This window comes from Thalassophryne amazonica, chromosome 9 (genome assembly GCF_902500255.1).
Source record: "Thalassophryne amazonica chromosome 9, fThaAma1.1, whole genome shotgun sequence".
In the NCBI taxonomy this organism is placed as follows: domain Eukaryota; kingdom Metazoa; phylum Chordata; class Actinopteri; order Batrachoidiformes; family Batrachoididae; genus Thalassophryne; species Thalassophryne amazonica.
In genome coordinates this window covers 59,183,793-59,205,299 of record NC_047111.1, presented here as the reverse complement: position 1 = coordinate 59,205,299, position 21,507 = coordinate 59,183,793, and the positions used below count along the sequence as shown (strand labels likewise).

At 39.9% G+C, this 21,507-nt stretch overlaps 1 protein-coding gene and 1 long non-coding RNA gene across 3 annotated transcripts in view; both read right to left on the bottom strand.

Moving 5' to 3' along the window:
• The window catches only part of LOC117517196 (argininosuccinate lyase-like), an 87,967-nt gene extending 69,640 nt beyond the window's left edge, over window positions 1-18,327 (bottom strand). The window contains exon 1 of one of the 2 annotated variants that reach the window (XM_034178133.1): window positions 18,132-18,327. In XM_034178133.1, coding sequence (XP_034034024.1) covers window positions 18,132-18,224 — 93 coding nt within the window. In that variant the 5' untranslated portion in view covers window positions 18,225-18,327. Of the gene's footprint in view, window positions 1-5,664; window positions 5,751-18,131 lie in introns of those variants that run through there. The other variant, XM_034178134.1, reaches the window with a different exon arrangement.
• On the bottom strand, window positions 8,442-14,256 carry LOC117517199. The gene is made up of 3 exons (XR_004562678.1): window positions 14,246-14,256; window positions 13,991-13,996; window positions 8,442-8,524 (listed from the first exon to the last, which is right to left on the bottom strand). It is a non-coding gene; the product is annotated as an uncharacterized LOC117517199 (long non-coding RNA).
• Window positions 18,328-21,507: the final 3,180 nt, after the last annotated feature.

Here is a 21,507-nt window from a genome sequence, read left to right as displayed (position 1 = left end):
CGATCCCTGAGCAACAAAGTGGACACAATATGGGAATACACTAGGTACTGTAATGAATTTCGTGAAGCGTCTTTGCTTTGCTTTACAGAAAGTTGGTTACAAGAGACGATGCCTGACTCCCTCTATGAATTGCCCGGGTTTACTCTCATATGTGCTGACAGGGATGCAGACTCAGGACAAACACGGGGAGGAGGCATCTGCGTTTACATTAACGATCTTTGGTGCCGTCTACAAGCTGAGAAATACAGGATCTGTAACCCAAATGTGGAGATTATGGGAATGACCTTGAGACCTTTTTACTTACCCAGACAGTTCGGCTGCATTTTACTATTTGTGGTTTATGCCCCTCCCAGTGGGAACGCTGCAAAAGCAGCCAACATCATAGCTGACTGTATCCATGAATTACAAATTAAATACTCTGACGCTCCAACTATAGTTACTGGGGACATGAACCAGTGCAACTTGGAGCCTGTTCTGCCTGGATTTGAACAGTATGTTAAAAAACAAACAAGGAAAAATAATGTGCTGGATAAGTGTTTTGTAAATATTAAGAATGCCTATATCTCAAAGTGCAGACCTCCAATACTGAACTCAGATCACAATGTTGTCCATATAATACCAACCTACAAAACTAAATTTAAGAGAAGTAAACCAGTGAAGAAAGAGATAAGGATTTGGACAAATGAAAATAAGCAACAGCTTAGGGCTTGCTTTGATTGGACAAATTGGGACACCTTCTATGAGGGTTCATTAAATGACAGTAACACAGTTATTAATGACTATATTAATTTCTGTGTGCAGTTAGTGGTTCCAACTAAAGAAATTAAACTGTACCCAAATAATAAATCATATGTGTCAAAGGACATCAAAGGAATTATAATTATGAGGAACTTGGCTTTTAAAAGGAACACTCAAACAGACTGAAAAAGAGATAAGAATCAAATTAAGAGAAGCAAAGTCCAGGCACCCGCAAGATTGAGAGAACACTTTTAAAAGCAAAAACTCGAAACAGGTATGGGACAATATGAAGACAATGACAGGAATGACCTCTTTTAATAAAGCTATCACTGTCGAAAATGAGTACAAATTTGCTAATGATCTAAACACATTCTGTTCTAGATTTGAATCACCTGATACCTCTCAGAAATGTGACAGAATCCTTGCAAATATTCACCCAGGTTTGGACAGGATTGAAATCACTGTCAATGAGGTGAGGAAAACTTTTAAAACAACAAATATTAAAAAAGCTGAAGGGCCTGACAAGAGTAGCCCCTATCTGTTAAAAAACTTTGCAACAGATAGTGGTGGGCACAGATAAAAAAATTAACTTCGATAACAGATAATTAGATAACTGAAAAGTTATCTTCGATAAAGATAAAACAATAAACCACCCAAAAATGTATCGGAAGTTACAGATAACCGATAACAGGATAAATTCCAATATTGTCTCTGGTACATTTACAACTACTAATAAAACAAATTAAAGTTTTAATGCCACATTAGCTTCTAGTAATATTAAAAGTAACAACAGACCCAAACAATGAGACCACACTTTTGTCTTTGAACATTCTGCCCCTGCTGGAAGCACTTGTTCAGAGCTCCCAGTACAAAGACACTCTGAGAGCAGCCATAAAGCCAACTCTCTATCAGTCACAACTAGGGTTGGGTACCGAAACGCGGTGCCAACAGAGCACCGGTTCCGACGTAAATGGTAGTAACAAGACCGAATAAGAATGAAAATTTCGGTGCCTCATTTCGGTTCCTGACTTTTTTTTTCATGAGCCGAAAGGGGGCGACCGACCACAGTGTTCCGGCGTCAACCTGCGTGACGTCATTAGCTGATGAGAACTGATAGCAAGAGGATCAATAAAAATGCCGAAAGCGAAACGCTCCAAAGTTTGGCTTCATTTCACACCCAAGGGCAACGACTCTGCGACGTGCCACAGATGTCATAAAACAATTGCATGTAAGGGAGGTAACACATCAAATTTGATGAAGCATCTGGCCAGTCACGGAGTTTATTTGAAAGCTGAACAATGCACGGTGTTTGATAAACTGCGCGACGTTTCACGGCCCAGCACTTCGGCAGCAGGAGCTGCAGGGCAAATTGAAGAAAGTCCCACTCCCAGCCCTGCTAGTGTGGCGTTGCACATCACCGATGATGACGATGACAGCAGCCGTTCCTCTTCAGGTAAGTTTAGTTTAATGCCAACCGCAAATCTTGATTATTAAGTGTCTTAGGTTAGCATTAGCAAGTACTGTTGCATTTTAACAGCGTGTGTCTAACGCCTGGCTATGTATAGTTCCACTTAGTGTCTGCTGACGTTATGTTTAACATGAACCTCATAACAAGTACTGTATGTATGCAAAATGTACGAGATTGAATGCGCATTTTGCACAAGAGTGAATGCGCAATTTTGCAATTGCATAGGAACAACAAATAGGTAAGCTATAGCTAAAGACTGTAGGCCAGTTGTACGTGACCTGTCTCGATATACCTGTCTCAAGGCTACACTATTAAATATTTCTGCTCAATGTCTGCTTAAAGCAAAAGTCTGAATATATGTAAACAAAATGTTGAACTTTCAGTATATTTACATCAGCATCAATTTTCGTTTAATGAGTAACAGACAGGTGTATATTATTAACTATTTTGATAGTAATGTTTTTATTTCTGGCTTTCAAGTAACCACAGTGACTCCTTTCACCCTGGCTAAGAAGAATGCACTACCCAAGGAGAAGGTGGAGGAAATCCACAGGGCAGTCACCAAATTTGTGGTGATGGGGCTTCATCCATTTTCCACGGTGGAATCGCTATCTTTCAGGTGAAAATGTGGCTGATATTAAAATAGACTATATATATATATATATATATATATATATATATATATTGTTTTTTGTTTTGTTTTGTTTTTTGAAGGGAGATGAGCATTGTCCTGAACCCTAACCACCATCCAGGGATGACCTATCCAACACCTTAATACCTGCATGGTATTCTGTTGTGAAACAGAATGTCATCCAACAGCTTGCACACGTCAGCAAAACTGCAATTACTTGCGATGGATGGACCAGCGTGGCACAGGACCACTATCTGACAGTGACAGTTCACTACATTTACAAGGGCAGCATCCAGCAGAAGGTTCTGAGCACTGAAGCAGTTTATGAGGCTCAGACAGGGCTAGGGGTGGCAGAGGAAATCCACAAAATTCTTGAGGAGTTCAAGTTGACTGGAAAAGTCCCTGCTGCCACAGTAGACAATGCAAGCAACTTGGATGATGCCCTGAAAAATTTAAAATTTTTAAAAGTTGGATGCTTTGCCCACTCAACCTGGCAGCACAGAAGGTGCATGGCATCCAAGCTGTGACCAGGTGGTGTGCAAAGATCTGTGCAGTGGTGGTGCGGTTGAAGCGCTCCACCATGAGCAAAACTGTTTTGAGAGAGAAGCAACGACTCCTCAGTAAATAGCATTAATATAATCATGATACATTTAAATATAAGAAGTTGTTTATTGTAATTCAAACGTCTGTGTTTTAGATTTGCCAGAGCATAATGTTATCATTGATGTGAGGACTCGCTGGAATTCTCAGTACATCATGGTTGAGCGGTTTGTGGAGCAGTTCCCTGCAATCCAGGCAGCTTGCCTCGATCAAAGGCTGAGGAAGCCAATGGAGAGGGACAGGTGAGGTGATAGACAGGAGGGTCCCTTGTACACTCAACAAAAATATAAAACGCAACACTTTTGGTTTTGCTCCCATTTTGTATGAGATGAACTCAAAGATCTAAAACTTTTTCCCACATACACAACAACATACATAACAACAATATATATATATATATATATATATATATATATATATATATATATATATATATATATATATATATATATATATATATATCTGCAGCAGGACGCCTCAGCTCAGTAGCTTGAACAACGCAGATCCGTGTAACTTTCAACACTAATATTTGAGAATGTGTGTGTGTCAGAGTAAGTTTAATACTTTCCTGACATAATTTAATGTAATTTAATTTTACTGGCTCAATATCCAGGTCAAAATGGCATTTTAACACGTATTTTGCGAGCATTTTTCTGAGTGTGTTCAGTCGCGGATCTCCATTGAAAATGCATTAACATCGTGTTTTGCCAGATTAGGAGACGTCATGTCGCTGACCACGAAGGCCGTTTTCGTTTCAAAGAAAAAAAAATATATATACAGATAATATCATAAAATGCATTAAATTTGTAACCCTGCAAACTAATCCCCATTTTTACTAAATATACCCGTAATCTGAATACGTCTTTTTTTCTGTAACTGTAGCGGAATATAGTTACCTTTTTTTTGTATCCTAATTACGTAACACCATTACATGTATTCCGTTACTCCCCAAGCCTGGGGATATATTAGTCATATCATAGTTCGTAATAAGGAACTAGAAACGTGAGAAATAAATCAAATCTTGTGATCTGAGGCATTAAAAACTGAAAAATGGTTTTATAAGAATTTTTCAAATACATATTGCCCAGCTATGACAAAATGTACAATAAAAACAGTTGCATCACTGGAAAGAGCATTTTCTTTTCTTTGTTTACATGTGCACGCGTGAACACAACAAATGGAGCACAGCAACTCGCTCTTTGTGTCATAAAACGAAGGGAAGATGTAGACAACACACTGGAAATAGTTTTTTCCTTATTTATTCCTTTATTGGTTCATTTTACTGGTGCTTATAGTTGATAAAACTTGGATAAAGTTACTTGCACCAGTGCTAGTGCAGTATAAAATTATGTGCACCGCTCGAATAATACGTGCACAAACTAGCACATGCACGTACTATTTCAAGCCCTGTTATTATATATTTATGTATTGTAATGATTTAACGACTACGGAGTCACGTCCTACAATTATGCACATCCACAAACCGATGCCAGGAGGATTCATGCAACCAAAACTGCACTCTGAGAGCAATTCAATGAGCTTCAATCAGCATTCATTTATTCATTTTCTATACCAGCTTACTCCAATCAAGAGTCACGGACTCAGCATTCACCAGGCAGAAATAGGCATTCACGAGGCATAGTTATACAATTGGTACTTCCTATACAATTTCGACGATTTACAATATATCTGTAATCATAATCTGGACTGTTGTACAGCCAGCAATTTAAATAAATAAATAATCATTGAATCCAGGCAGACTGCACGGCGCTGCCCGTCTGCAAAACTGAGATCAGATCAGTCAGATCAGTGACGTGTGCTTCATGTGATTGTACCGATCAAACATGTTCACAGACGGCAGAGAGTTCATATTCTGAGAAATACACTCACACATGAACGAATGCAAGATCGCTTTTGGTCCCTGTTCATTGATGACAGCCCGTCCCACAAAATGAAAATGTGCCGCCATCGTCAGAACCTATAACCTCGTGTTACCTGTGAGAAAACGAGTCCCCCCTCTCTTTCTTTCTCTCTCTTTCTCTCTACGCGTGGAACGAAAACGGTGGTACGGGAGAAACAAATGGTAAAAGCTTCAAAAAGCCACGTTTCACCGTCAGCACGCGCACAACCACGTGGGAGGGGAAATATAATTATAATAGCAATAATAAATAATAATAAAAAAAACAGCAGCTGCGTGGGTGCTCTCTAACCCAAACGACGACCTTACCTCTTCCTTAGCCATATTTCGCACTGTCGCAGGGGTAACAACAGCAAACAGACAAATAATTCTAGGCAACAGGTGACGTCTGCGTGTCACTGTAACACGGTGGGCGGCGCTTCGACTTCCCCCCCCCACTGTGCCAACACCCAGCTGACACGCGTGGATTTGGTTCTGACAGTGAGCGAACGGACACAGCTGTTACGCGACAAAATGTGAGAATTCCAGTTGTTTTTATTAAGTACTTGGCGATGGAGTCTTTCTGTATCAACGGACAAAAACAGTACAGAATAATAACTATCATACAGTCTTCGCTTACGCGCGATGGTGACGTAGCGGGTTCTCAGCCAATCAGCGTTCGACATTCAGTTTAAGAACCTTCTCACTCTGTCTAGGTTCATGTAGGCGAAGATCAAAAGTTCAGGAAGCTTCTGATCTTCCTCATCGCCTCACAGTCGATAAATGTGTTGGTCAGACTCAGTTTTAAAGGTTGTATACAGAAAGATTAGTTTAACAGTCCAGAATGTATTTATTTATTTAGTCACCCACTTTCCCCAACATAGCAAAATGAATGAATGAATGAAATCTTTATTTCGAATGAGTAAAAGTGAGGGAAAGTTTTCCAAAAGAACACAGTCAAGCAAGTGCCTGCACTTTGCAGCACTGAGGTGGGGATTTTTCAACATTTCATTCAGTCTCTAAAGACACTGATAAAGTATTGTGGGTCAAACCGATCAGTCACACAGCCTTCATGAGAGACTTTTCAGAGCAGATAAAATTCACTGACCAAATTAACAGGTTACAGAAATGTTTAGACAATAACTCCAACATCTTCTGTGGTCACAGTTTTTGCCTAGTCTTATACCCCTATTCAACAGAGCTCTGTTGCTTCCGGCAACAAACAGTCCCTATGGAGCAAGACTCTTGTTCCAAACTGCACTTTGGAACTATTCAGCACCAGTTCAAACAGAAGTTATTTTACAGTTTACTGAAACCTGTCCAATTCTGAGAACTTGCAAACCCTGAACAGGGCACTTTCTGCCAATAACATCTCAATAACAAGGCGATCAGAGATAGCAGACTTCATACCATTCATGCAACGAGTGGAACATAACGATTAATGAGATATTCTTAGCAAGTGTTCAACCTTTCTTTGTGTGTTCTGAACAATGCCAACATATTATAATTATTATATTTACAATCAAAGTATGAAAAAAGTTGGCCACACAAAATTGGTCAAAACCATTTTTATCGAATAATTTGTGAAAAAAAATTAAAAATTTCTGTGAAAAATTATATACACAAAAATTTTTAAAATATATGTATATATTTTAATATCAAATATCAATTGGGCTAGTGACCCGATCATGAAGATCTGTCGATCAATTCATGAATTACACTCCACTGCAGGTATTGTCAAGTGCAGAACACAAATACACACAGACACACACACACTCACACACACACACACAGAGCCATGAAAGACAATACTTCACTCCCAACAAAAGATGCCTTTTAATGCCTTATTGCCTATCAAACTGAAGTCAAAACACAAACCAGACATAAAATGATCAAATACGGATGGAACCACAGTGCCCCCTGAAGGACATTGGTAATTTAAATACTAAAACCCAAAACCAAAAGGGTGAGCAATTACATAAAAGAATGTATTATTTGCCCCAAGAATTATGTTCCAATTTAATACTTGAGATTTTGTTCATATGATGAGTACATTCCTATTACATTATTATTGTTAATGTGTTATTGCATGCTTAAATGTTATCTGTTTATTATTTGTCAAAGGTTTCATTGTGTTCACAATATTTTAACACTTTCTGTTCCATCCTATACTGTGTTCAGTAAGAAGATAATTTTCATTCAGGTATATGTTAGTCAAAGAAAGAAGGTATAATAACATCCTTTTATTTTAATTAATATAGTTGGGTTTTTTCCATACACTTTCTGGTTAGAGCAACCAGATGCCAAGTGGGCAGATCTTATGGCCATGTGCGAACCAATCTTTAAAAGAACCCCGAAACAAAGAAACCCAATCTTATCTCCCTCTTGAGCCTCTATCTTCTCTCTTAGGCTTAGCCTGTGGCTTTTTGTTCCTTTTCTTTATTGTATTCCCACGTTTTTTTTTCTTTTCTGTTAGCCGTGCCTTTTTGATGAACCAAGTTTTGAAGGCAACGTTAATTCTTTCTTCAAATAACTTTTAAGGCAATGAGCCAAGTCACCAGTTGTTTTTCTTGTGTCCAGTTGAAGACAGATTGTTTAATCAATCGTATTCAGTATTTATGTTTTTCAGACTAAAGACTGATCAATAGTGATCTGAACATTATTTTCCTGTGTTTCTGGCAGGATGGTGCCCCTTTCGAGGTATTTAATTACATTTCAGATTCAATTAAATATTGTTTAACATATATCCGCTACACTGGACTGAGGAAAGCAGATGTTTTATTCCACACAGACCACTGAGCAGACAGAACTGGCAGAAGGACACCAGAGTCACCTGCTGGTTGACATAGAGTCTCTTTACACAGAGAGTACCGACAACCAAGAATACAATGATATTTTGGGGCCATTTGTGCAGAACCACTGAAGCGACACTTGCACAGTGCACTATTACTATGCATATATAATGCAATGTCACGCGCAAGCATGGGACAGGTTAGAGAGAATTTTTTCTTTGGGGGGGGTTGTTGAGTATAACCTCCAATATCAGATTTCTTGTAAAGAGATATTGGTTTGTTTGAAAAATTGAGCAGCAAATAAGTGAGAAGACTGATTGTGAATTCATGTAATTCTCCATGATAGTAGCAATAATAATTTGGGTTGTCTCATGATGCCTGGAGAGAATCTGAACATACTACATGTAACAAAGTAGGGCTTGTAACTTAATAACTGCTTCGATTAAGGGGATAGGAGGGGCTTTAAAAATGCACTTTTTTTTTCTTTAAAAAGTAAATTTAACGAGTTTTCAGAGGAAATAAACTCATACATACAAACATAACACATTAAGACACACATGCACACACACAGGATAAATATATTCACACACACACACACACACACGCTCTTGGTCGTTGCACACAGTAAATTAACCTTTTCAACATTTTTTTTAATCAGTTACCCCTAACCAGCAACACATCCATGTACAGGTGCAATCACACACATACGAGGTGTATTAGATAAGAAACCGACACTTTTATTATTTTTTTAACTATATGGATTTGAATGACGTGCGATTACACCAATCATGCTTGAACCCTCGTGCGCATGCGTGAGTTTTTTCACGCGTGTCGGTGATGTCATTTCCCTGTGGGCAGGCCTTGAGTGAGATGTGGTCCCGCCCTCTCGGCTGAATTCCTTTGTTTCACACGCTGCTCGAGACGACGCGCGTTGCTTTATCAAAAAATTTTCTGGACCTGTGAGGAATATCCGAGTGGACACTATTCGAGAAATTAAGATGGTTTTCGGTGAAAAGTTTAACGGCTGATGAGAGATTATGGGGTGTTTCTGTCGCTGTAAGGACTTCCCACAGAGTGGGACGTCGCGCAGCGCTTCCAGGCGCCGTCATCGGCCTGTTTCGACCTGAAAACATCCTAATTTAAGGCTTAATTCACCCAGGACGTCGTGAGAGAACAGAGAAGATTCAGAAGAGGCCGGCATGAGGACTTTATGCGGACATTCCACTGTTTAAGGACATTTTGTAATGAAAGACGTGCGCGCAAATTTGCCGAGTCGTTTCCGTGACGACTCAGCAAATCTGTGTGCGCCGCGACAGGAAAAACACCTCCGTGTTGAAAACCATTTGTAAAATTCAGGCGGCTTTTGATGGCTTTCAACAAGTGAGTCAACACTTATCACCCTATCTCCAAGGGATTTTCATAATTTTCATAATAATTGTAAAATTATTCCTACAAAGTGTTGACACCCCACTGTCAGTTATACTCTCAGGGGTGGCCTGCTCTGGCCACCATAAGATCCAGTATTAATTTCACTAAGTGCTTTTAAATCCAAACTGAGAGCACTTGAGTCCAGCTCCATAATATGCACTTGCTTTTATACAACCCTTGGCAAAAATTATGGAATCACCGGCCTCGGAGGATGTTCATTCAGTTGTTTAATTTTGTAGAAAAAAAGCAGATCACAGACATGACACAAAACTAAAGTCATTTCAAATGGCAACTTTCTGGCTTTAAGAAACACTATAAGAAATCAAGAAAAAAAGATTGTGGCAGTCAGTAACGGTTACTTTTTTAGACCAAGCAGAGGGAAAAAAATATGGAATCACTCAATTCTGAGGAAAAAATTACGGAATCATGAAAAACAAAAGAACGCTCCAACACATCACCAGTATTTTGTTGCACCACCTCTGGCTTTTATAACAGCTTGCAGTCTCTGAGGCATGGACTTAATGAGTGACAAACAGTACTCTTCATCAATCTGGCTCCAACTTTCTCTGATTGCTGTTGCCAGATCAGCTTTGCAGGTTGGAGCCTTGTCATGGACCATTTTCTTCAACTTCCACCAAAGATTTTCAATTGGATTAAGATCCGTACTATTTGCAGGCCATGACATTGACCTTATGTGTCTTTTTGCAAGGAATGTTTTCACAGTTTTTGCTCTATGGCAAGATGCATTATCATCTTGAAAAATGATTTCATCATCCCCAAACATCCTTTCAATTGATGGGATAAGAAAAGTGTCCAAAATATCAATGTAAACTTGTGCATTTATTGATGATGTAATGACAGCCATCTCCCCAGTGCCTTTACCTGACATGCAGCCCCATATCATCAATGACTGTGGAAATTTACATGTTCTCTTCAGGCAGTCATCTTTATAAATCTCATTGGAACGGCACCAAACAAAAGTTCCATCATCATCACCTTGTCCAATGCAGATTCGAGATTCATCACTGAATATGACTTTCATCCAGTCATCCACAGTCCACGATTGCTTTTCCTTAGCCCATTGTAACCTTGTTTTTTCTGTTTAGGTGTTAATGATGGCTTTCGTTTAGCTTTTCTGTATGTAAATCCCATTTCCTTTAGGCGGTTTCTTACAGTTCGGTCACAGACGTTGACTCCAGTTTCCTCCCATTCGTTCCTCATTTGTTTTGTTGTGCATTTTCAATTTTTGAGACATACTGCTTTAAGTTTTCTGTCTTGACGCTTTGATGTCTTCCTTGGTCTACCAGTATGTTTGCCTTTAACAACCTTCCCATGTTGTTTGTATTTGATCCAGAGTTTAGACACAGCTGACTGTGAACAACCAACATCTTTTGCAACATTGCGTGATGATTTACCCTCTTTTAAGAGTTTGATAATCCTCTCCTTTGTTTCAATTGACATCTCTCGTGTTGGAGCCATGATTCATGTCAGTCCACTTGGTGCAACAGCTCTCCAAGGTGTGATCACTCCTTTTTAGATGCAGACTAAGGAGCAGATCTGATTTGATGCAGGTGTTAGTTTTGGGGATGAAAATTTACAGGGTGATTCCATAATTTATTCCTCAGAATTGAGTGAGTCCGTATTTTTTTCCCTCTGCTTGGTCTATAAAAGTAACCGTTACTGACTGCCACAATTTTCTTCCTGATTTCTTATAGTGTTTCTTAAAGCCAGAAAGTTGCCATTTGAAATGACTTTAGTTTTGTGTCATGTCTGTGATCTGCTTTTTTTCTACAAAATTAAACAACTGAATGAACATCCTCCAAGGCCGGTGATTCCATAATTATTGCCAGGGGTTGTATTTTTGGCAATATGGGCAGGTGCAAAGTCCTGGTGGAAAAATAAATCAGCATCTCCATAAATCTTGTTGAAGCATGAAGTGCTCTACCATCTCCTTGTAGATGACTTTGGACTTGATTAAAAAAAAAAAATCAAAGTGGAAATATATGGATTGAGTCCATATAATATTTACACTTTCTGAAAATCTGATAAAAAAAAATATTTCATGTTTTCTCTATATGCTAGAGAGGTTTTTTTTTTGTTGTTTTTTAGATGCGCCTGTATATGATTATAGTAGTTTGATATTTAGACCCAATGTCAAAATACAAAAGAAAAAGATGCAAAATTCTTGTGCATTTTGTTGTTGTTGACAACCTAAATGACAGTGCAGTTGAGGTTCCCCTATTATGATCGTTTTCGATAGCAACAAGGGATTTACTTTGTTGGTTTTAGCTTGCCCCATGTCATTGCATTATACAGGGTGAACACAAAAGCACTCAAATTCAAGCAGCTATAGTATCCAAACTTAATTGAATATATTTATAAATAGGGTCACCGCAGATACATTAACTCAAAAACTTTCTTTTCTCACCTGCAGAATTTCTGTACACCCCCTCAATCGCGTCAGATATGGTACAGAGCGTCACATCGAGCATCTGTGATACCAAATGATACTACATGAAACTTTCTGAAATAATGCAATTGTAGCCACCAATGTGTAAGGATGTGTGCCCGGCATTCATTATATCTACATTGACTTCGTATACTGAGAGGCAAAATCATGCACTGTATTGTACAATATATTTAATTATGTATCATATACTTGAAGCTTCTGTAACACTCTGAGTATAATTCCGTTTGATAGAATATGATATGTTTTCCTGTTGCTGTAATCTGCCCTACAGTCAAACCTCTGCAGAGATCTCTCAGTGGACCTCATAATTACTCTGAGCCTCTAATTCAGGTTGGTCATCTGGGTAGAATGATTAATAACACTCCACCAGAAATATTTTATAAGTAACATAGCATCCTCTCATGTCACTCTGTGCAGAGCACCCTCTGGTGTTTGTGATATTGCTATCAATTTAAGTTTTCCCACCTCTGCATAAGTGAGCATCTGTTTGGGTTTAATCTCGGCTGCCTTCTTACTTGCTACACCTTACCATACAGCGCTGTGGGCTCCACCACAGCTACAGTACTTACAGCCATCACGCGACTCACCCACACCACCCTCTGCCACAAACGGCATTTGAAGAAAAGTACCTCTCCAGTCTCCTTTCTCTCGAGATGCTGAAAATGTTTCAGTGGCACGATGACGACTGGTGTTAGTTCCTTCTGGTATCTCAGACTGGTTGCTGTATCTGTGCACGCAGTGTGTTCACCTAACACTAGCAATTGTCTAAATCTGTCAGCAGATTCATCACACATTCACATGCCATATGGGAGACTTGGTGGATGAGTGGTTAGCACTGTTACCTCTCAGCAAGAAGGACCCAGATTCACTTCTCGCCTGGTCCTTTCTGTGTAGATGTCCTCCCCATGTTTGTGGGGGTTCCCTCTGGCTGTACCGGCTTCCTCCCACTTCCAAAGACATGCAGGTTAGATAGACTGATTGTCTGTGTGAATGGGAAATATAGGGGAAGCACTTCTTGTCACAATGGATGTTGAGGCGTTGTACACAAATATCCCTCACGAGGAAGGGCTTGAAGCATTGCACTTTTATCTTCAAGAACAAGCTGAGGACTCTATGCCACCAAATAGCTTCATTCTCTCACTTACAGAGTGGACACTTCACAATAATATATTTTTGTTCCAGGACAAGCTTTACCGTCAGATACAGGGGACAGCCATGGGAGCTGCTTATGCCCCTAGCTATGCTGGACTATTCATGGACCTGTGGGAGAGAACATGCATCCACAGTGAATCTAATCCCTTTCTTCAGTACATCAAATGGTATGGGAGATACACAGATGATCTTTTTTTTTTTTTTTTCACCGGCACTGAAGTGGAATTATTGGACTTTCACAAATACTTAAACTCTGTAAATGCCAATATCAAATTAAGTCTGGAATATAGTAAATCAAAGATCAACTTTTTGGACTTGAATATTATGAAAGACGACCATGGGAATATTCATACCTCTATTTACAGAAAAAGCACAGATCGTAACACAATATTAAGAGCTGACAGCTTTCACCCATCACATCTCAAAAACAATATCCCACTTGGACAATTTCAAAGACTGAGAAGACTTTGTGACTCTGATGCAGATTCTGAGGTGCAGGCCTCTACCATGATGGACAGATTCCAACAAAGAGGCTATAACAAACATGCACTGAGACAAACATACAGCAGAGTTAAACAAATGGACAGAAAAACTCTTTTAAAAAAAAAAAAGGCTCGGGCGCCACCTACAGGCCAGGTCTATTTTTCCACACAATACAGTTCTAGATGCAGAGAGATCACAGACATCATTAAAAGAAATTGGAGCATTATTGATAGTGATGCTCATCTAAAGGACGTGTTCACTGATCCTCCAGCTTTTTGTTATAGACGTGCTCCCACCCTTAAGGATCATCTGGTGAGGAGGAGCCACTTACCACCTGCTACTTCATCCATATGGCTTCAGCTCCCCAAAGGAACATTCCCTTGTGGCAATTGCAATCATTGCCCCAATATTGACAAATCATCATCTTTCAAAGACCGTACAGGAAAGAAATTTCAATTAAAAAAGTATGCCAACTGCAATACATCTTTTGTGGTATATAAATTGCAGTGTGAATGTGGATGTTTCTGTATTGGAAGAACTAACAGGAGACTTAAAGACAGACTTGCAGAGCATAAACATGCCATACACAAGCAAGATCCACTCTACCCTATGGCAGTCCACTATCACATGGCTGGACACACAAATGTCAATAAACTAAAAGTGATGGTCATTGAGACAATTGAAAAACAATCACGTGGTGTCAACAGACTTTCTCTCCTCCTACAACATGAAACTTATTGTACACTTAAAAGCAACTGAAAATCCAGGCTTCAACGCCAACATAGATGTCTCTCCATACTTATGATATATGTATCTTTTGATTTAGATTGTTCAAGGAGGTGCCCGCCCTGTTTCATTGGGGTTTACCACTTGAGCGATTGCATTACACATATTTAAATCAATTGTATTATATAGTATTATATTGTACATAGACTATACTGTATTGCATTTTTGTGTTTTGTCTTTCCATTGTTGTTGTTCTAAAAATGCACTTTTTATCTCCTCTAATTATCTGACTGTAGGCGTGTACTAGCTTCCTCCTTATTAAAGGAGGCCTGTGACACCTGTGCAAAACCTGTTTGATATCCTGAAGAAGGCCATGCTGGGCCGAAACGCGTTGGTGCATATTTTAATTATATAGCCATGCCACAATAAAGGCTTTTTAATTCATTTTCACAGAGTGCCTTGGAGCTTTGTTTTTGGTCTTCCTGAGGTTTTCACACAAAAGAGCTCTTTTTCGTTTTTTCATTTTTTCACCATTTGAAGATAAAAACGCCTGTTTTCTATGTCTGTGTGAATGTATTTGTCTGTCTGTCTGTGTCTGACTTGAAGACTGGTGGCCTGTCCAGGGTGCATCCCGCGTTTCATCCAGTGACCGCTGGGGTAGGCTCCAGCACCCCCTTCCCTATCCCCCACACTATGACCTTTACCTGGATTAAGCGGGTTCAGAAAATGGATGGGTGACCTATATATCTCCTGCTCCATATATAATTGTATGAGTGAAGACTGCATTACAGCCATATTTGACAAAAGACATGTAATACAAGCGGAGCGCCGCATGGTAGACGAAGGCACAAACCAGAAATGGTACAAAAAACTCTCCCCAGTGGGGAAAAAGTCACAAACTGTTGTAAAAAGCCACAAACTGACAGTAGATGAACACAGACATTATAAAGAGGAGTAGTCGCCGCATTGGTTGCTGAGGCACAAGAAATGTGGCCGCCATCTTGGACCGGTCACCGTAGTGATTCTATCACAAGTCACAGTGAAGGATTGATTTCATAATCTTATTTTCTTTTTTAATCTTTCTAACATAAAGCCCTACCAGAAGCTGAAAGGTTTGAGCCATGCTCATGCTCCACCAAAGCATTTACTCAAAAAAAAGTCTGAAGGACCTAAATGACATGGTGAGATCCTGAAGAGCTTTGCTCGTCATGTCTGCGACGTGTACATTAAAAAAAGAAAGCAAACTTATGTCCTGCTAGATTTTATTTCACTATAGCAAAAACATACACTTGTATTCACTTGACAAGTATATCTGCAATGATTAATCAATTATTAAATTATTTGACAAATATTTTGATTATTGATGAGTCATTTTAAGTCAGCCATTCATCCACTTTCTAAACCCGCTCCTTCCAATTAAGGGTCCCAGGGTGGTGGGCGAGAGGCGAGGTACACCCCGGACAGGATGCCAGATGATTACAGAGCTAACTGAATACATACAGACAAACACAATCACTCATAAGTTGGTTCCACTCCTCCAGCCAATGCAAAGGAGTCGGTATGGGTTATTTGGTCACGTGACTCTGACATTTTGCTGATTGGCTGAGACATGCCACTCTCTGATTGGCTGCAGCCTTTGTTTACAACGTAGCACTGGTACTAGAGCATGACACAGGAGTGGATTTTCACTCCCATCCCATCCCGCTCCCAGAAAAAAAATCCCATCCTGTCCCAATCCTGGACTGGAGTAAAAAAATAAATCCCATCCCGTCCCACTCCTGTAAAGATGACTCCCAATCCCATCCCGCTCCCACTCAAAATCAGTCCCACTCCCGTATGTCTCGCGCCGTGATGATCAATCAGGGACTGAATATGTAGTGACGTGGAGATGTCTGGAGTTTGACTGAAGATGTGAACATGTCCTGTCTCTGGTAGCAGCCTGTGAGCAGGACTTATGTCTCTTTTGTCCTTTATTTCACAATTATGACAGAGTTTTTGGAGCGAGCAGCAGCACCACAGCAGCAGGAGCGGAGTTTCTTTTTCTTTTTATGTTACGTGCGCGCGCAAGCAAATCGTCCATGGAGATTATTTTACTTATTAACTACACAGATGTATAATAAAACAAATGGTGACTGGTTTCTAAACACAATTATGACAGAGTTTTTGGAGCGAGCAGCAGCACCACAGCAGCAGGAGCGGAGTTTCTTTTTCTTTTTATGTTACGTGCGCGCGCAAGCGAACTGTCCATGGAGATTATTTTACTTATTAACTACACAGATGTATAATAAAACAAATGGTGACTGGTTTCTAAACACAATTATGACAGAGTTTTTTGGAGGAAGAGCGAGCTGCAGCAAGCAGCGGAGTTTCTTTTTTCTTTTTTTAATTGTTTACATGTGCGCACGTGAATGGGACAGTTGGTCCTCAAACTGGGTCCTGCAGAGGTGGAAGGACCGCTGAAAGCAGCTGTCATCCAGACTCAGCTCCTGCAGCAAATAATGATACTCTCTGTATTGGGAGCTTTTCACAACAACTCGCTCCGTGTGATCAAGGTCTGTCATGTTAACTTGACCGACAACCGGAGCCTGCGAGCGGGATGGAAGCTCCTCCTATTTGATGACGCACCGGAGCGAATTTTCGCAGCAAAAGCAGAGCGACACACCGGGCGAAGGAGGCGCGTCCGTCGACCCCTGCGAATTTGTAGCGTCTGATCACGCCCGGTCTGAACACGGCATTAAATAGATGAAAATCATCATCTATTTTTGGCATTCCCGCTCCTGCCTGCTCCCGTTCATTTTTATTCCCATCCTATCCCAATCACGGGATTGATAAAATTTTGACTCCCAACCAGCGGGAGTCCCGCAGGAATCACGTGACCCATGGGAATTCCCGAAAAATGTCATCCTCTAACTGGTACCACAGTCTCTGGAGGACTGGAACCAACTTGCATTTTCGGTGGTTAAGTCACAGCTAATCACAGAGTGTGGCGTGATAGCCAATAGCGGCCGACGTATCAAATGGACCAATCACAGCCATGTTTTCAAAAACACGTTACCAGCGCTAAATCACTCACAGCTATGGACAATTTTAAAATGTCCAATTCACCAAACCTTCATATGTTTGGAAGTGGGAGGAAGCCTGAGCACCCGGAGGGAACCCGCACAAACACAGGGAGGACATGTAAACTCCACATACAAAGGATGAGGAAGGAAGCCGACCTGGGACCTTTGGATTCTCTTTTTTCAGCTTTTTTAATGCAAATATTTACTACTTTTTGTCAGCATCAATAATGCAAAAATTTAAATAAATAAAGTGTATTACTTATGTTAAAACGATCTTATATGCAAATAATATGTATAATATTTTTAATGCGTAATAGTAACATGACATCATTAACATAACGGGATGATGCAACGTGCGGTCTCACGCCTATTTATAGCAGCCTCTTGCAAAAAATAAAATGCAAATAGCAGCCTCTTGTAGCAAATCACTGAAGCCATTTAAGTCTGTGGGGGTTCGGGGTTCAGGGGGCTTTGGGACTGGGTCTTCACAAAAAATAAAATACAGATGGAGAACACAGACGCCGTTACCAACATAAACAACCAACCAACGCAAATATGGCGACCGCGTTGCTATGCTGAGTCACATGACCGTGCATCCCACTTTGATGGCCCCAAGTCGCCCGTGATGTAGAAATTCCGTGTGTAACAATGCCACACATTCCTGCATTCGAAGGTTTTACTGACCTCTGGTTCTGCAGCATTGCGATCGGAACCAGAAGAACGAAGCCGTTTCTTTTCTCCTGTTTTCGGCATCGTGTTGTCTCTTCTTTTTCCCATCGTGACGTTTGTGGAAACGCCTGTCAGCAAACCACTTCCTTCTCCTGGCCGACTGCAAGTTAGAACGTTATAAAGGGGGACAAGAGCTGCGTATTTTGGAATTAAAAGTTCTTGTTTTAGTCATCAAGGCGGAACCCTGCTATTTTGGCAGCGAATTTCTCGCGAGATTTGTGAATACAGCTAGAGAGTGAGAGAGAGTGTGTGTGTGGGGGGGGGGGGGGGTCCTGTAAATATAAAAAACCTAAAACCACGCTTACTACAAGCCATAGAACCATCCCCATTATTACTATTACTACGCCTACTCAAAAATGCAAAGATAAATTGACAAGTTATTAAAGATAGCAGAAATGAACAAATAGTGATCGCAAGCTACAAATATTATACAAAAAAAATATTTATACATACATGTATACTCGATTGATGTCGAGACGAGAGGTCTGTTGATCATCAGTGGATCAGACAGAAATATCACGTAGGTAACCTTGGGCAAGGTCCTTAATCTCCAAACTGATCATGACGTGAGGTATCATCCTCGAGCAATGTGGGCGCCTGCATCATAGGGAAAAGTGTTTTATATATATATATATATATATATATATATATATATATATATATATATATATATATATATATATATATATATATATATATATATATATATATATATATATATATATATATATAAGCACCCTGCGGTATTGCAAGTTCTCCCAATCAGAAATCATGGAGGGGTCTGAAATTTTTATCTTAGGTGCATGTCCACTGTGAGAGACATAATCTAAAAAAAAAAAAAAAAATCCGGAAATCACAATGTATGATTTTTTTAATAATTTATTTGTATGTTACTGCTGCAAATAAGTATTTGAACACCTACCAACCAGCAAGAATTCTGGCTCACACAGACCTGTTAATTTATCTTTAAGAAGCCCTCTTATTCTGCACTCTTTACCTGTATTAATTGCACCTGTTTGAACTTGTTACCTGTATAAAAGAGTGTTCACACACTCAATCAATCACACTCCAACCTGTCCACCATAGCCAACACCAAAGAGTTGTCTAAGGACACCAGCGACAAAACTGCAGACCTGCACAAGGCTGAGATGGACTACAGGACAACAGGCAAGCCGCTTGGTAGAAGACAACAACTGTTATGATTATTTATTATCAATCAATCAATCAATTTTTTTATATAGCGCCAAATCACAACAAACAGTTGCCCCAAGGCGCTTTATATTGTAAGGCAAGGCCATACAATAATTATGTAAAACCCCAACGGTCAAAACGACCCCCTGTGAGCAAGCACTTGGCTACAGTGGGAAGGAAAAACTCCCTTTTAACAGGAAGAAACCTCCAGCAGAACCAGGCTCAGGGAGGGGCAGTCTTCTGCTGGGACTGGTTGGGCTGAGGGAGAGAACCAGGAAAAAGACATGCTGTGGAGGGGAGCAGAGATCGATCACTAATGATTAAATGCAGAGTGGTGCATACAGAGCAAAAAGAGAAAGAAACAGTGCATCATGGGAACCCCCCAGCAGTCTACGTCTATAGCAGCATAACTAAGGGATGGTTCAGGGTCACCTGATCCAGCCCTAACTATAAGCTTTAGCAAAAAGGAAAGTTTTAAGCCTAATCTTAAAAGTAGAGAGGGTGTCTGTCTCCCTGATCTGAATTGGGAGCTGGTTCCACAGGAGAGGAGCCTGAAAGCTGAAGGCTCTGCCTCCCATTCTACTCTTACAAACCCTAGGAACTACAAGTAAGCCTGCAGTCTGAGAGCAAAGCGCTCTATTGGGGTGATATGGTACTATGAGGTCCCTAAGATAAGATGGGACCTGATTATTCAAAACCTTATAAGTAAGAAGAAGAATTTTAAATTCTATTCTAGAATTAACAGGAAGCCAATGAAGAGAGGCCAATATGGGTGAGATATGCTCTCTCCTTCTAGTCCCCGTCAGTACTCTAGCTGCAGCATTTTGAATTAACTGAAGGCTTTTTAGGGAACTTTTAGGACAACCTGATAATAATGAATTACAATAGTCCAGCCTAGAGGAAATAAATGCATGAATTAGTTTTTCAGCATCACTCTGAGACAAGACCTTTCTGATTTTAGAGATATTGCGTAAATGCAAAAAAGCAGTCCTACATATTTGTTTAATATGCGCTTTGAATGACATATCCTGATCAAAAATGACTCCAAGATTTCTCACAGTATTACTAGAGGTCAGGGTAATGCCATCCAGAGTAAGGATCTGGTTAGACACCATGTTTCTAAGATTTGTGGGGCCAAGTACAATAACTTCAGTTTTATCTGAGTTTAAAAGCAGGAAATTAGAGGTCATCCATGTCTTTATGTCTGTAAGACAATCCTGCAGTTTAGCTAATTGGTGTGTGTCCTCTGGCTTCATGGATAGATAAAGCTGGGTATCATCTGCGTAACAATGAAAATTTAAGCAATACCGTCTAATAATACTACCTAAGGGAAGCATGTATAAAGTGAATAAAATTGGTCCTAGCACAGAACCTTGTGGAACTCCATAATTAACTTTAGTCTGTGAAGAAGATTCCCCATTTACATGAACAAATTGTAATCTATTAGACAAATATGATTCAAACCACCGCAGCGCAGTGCCTTTAATACCTATGGCATGCTCTAATCTCTGTAATAAAATTTTATGGTCAACAGTATCAAAAGCAGCACTGAGGTCTAACAGAACAAGCACAGAGATGAGTCCACTGTCCGAGGCCATAAGAAGATCATTTGTAACCTTCACTAATGCTGTTTCTGTACTATGATGAATTCTAAAACCTGACTGAAACTCTTCAAATAGACCATTCCTCTGCAGATGATCAGTTAGCTGTTTTACAACTACCCTTTCAAGAATTTTTGAGAGAAAAGGAAGGTTGGAGATTGGCCTATAATTAGTTAAGATAGCTGGGTCAAGTGATGGCTTTTTAAGTAATGGTTTAATTACTGCCACCTTAAAAGCCTGTGGTACATAGCCAACTAACAAAGATAGATTGATCATATTTAGGATCGAAGCATTAAATAATGGTAGGGCTTCCTTGAGCAGCCTGGTAGGAATGGGGTCTAATAAACATGTTGATGGTTTGGATGAAGTAACTAATGAAAATAACTCAGACAGAACAATCGTGTTGTGTGTTGGGGGGGGCGTGGCTGGATGTTTTGGTGTTCTTTTCTTTTCTTTGCTCTCCAGGTGGCATGAGGGCTGATTTGTCTGTGAAGAAGGTGCTGGCTGAAGAGTCTTCACCCTCATTAACATCATGGAAA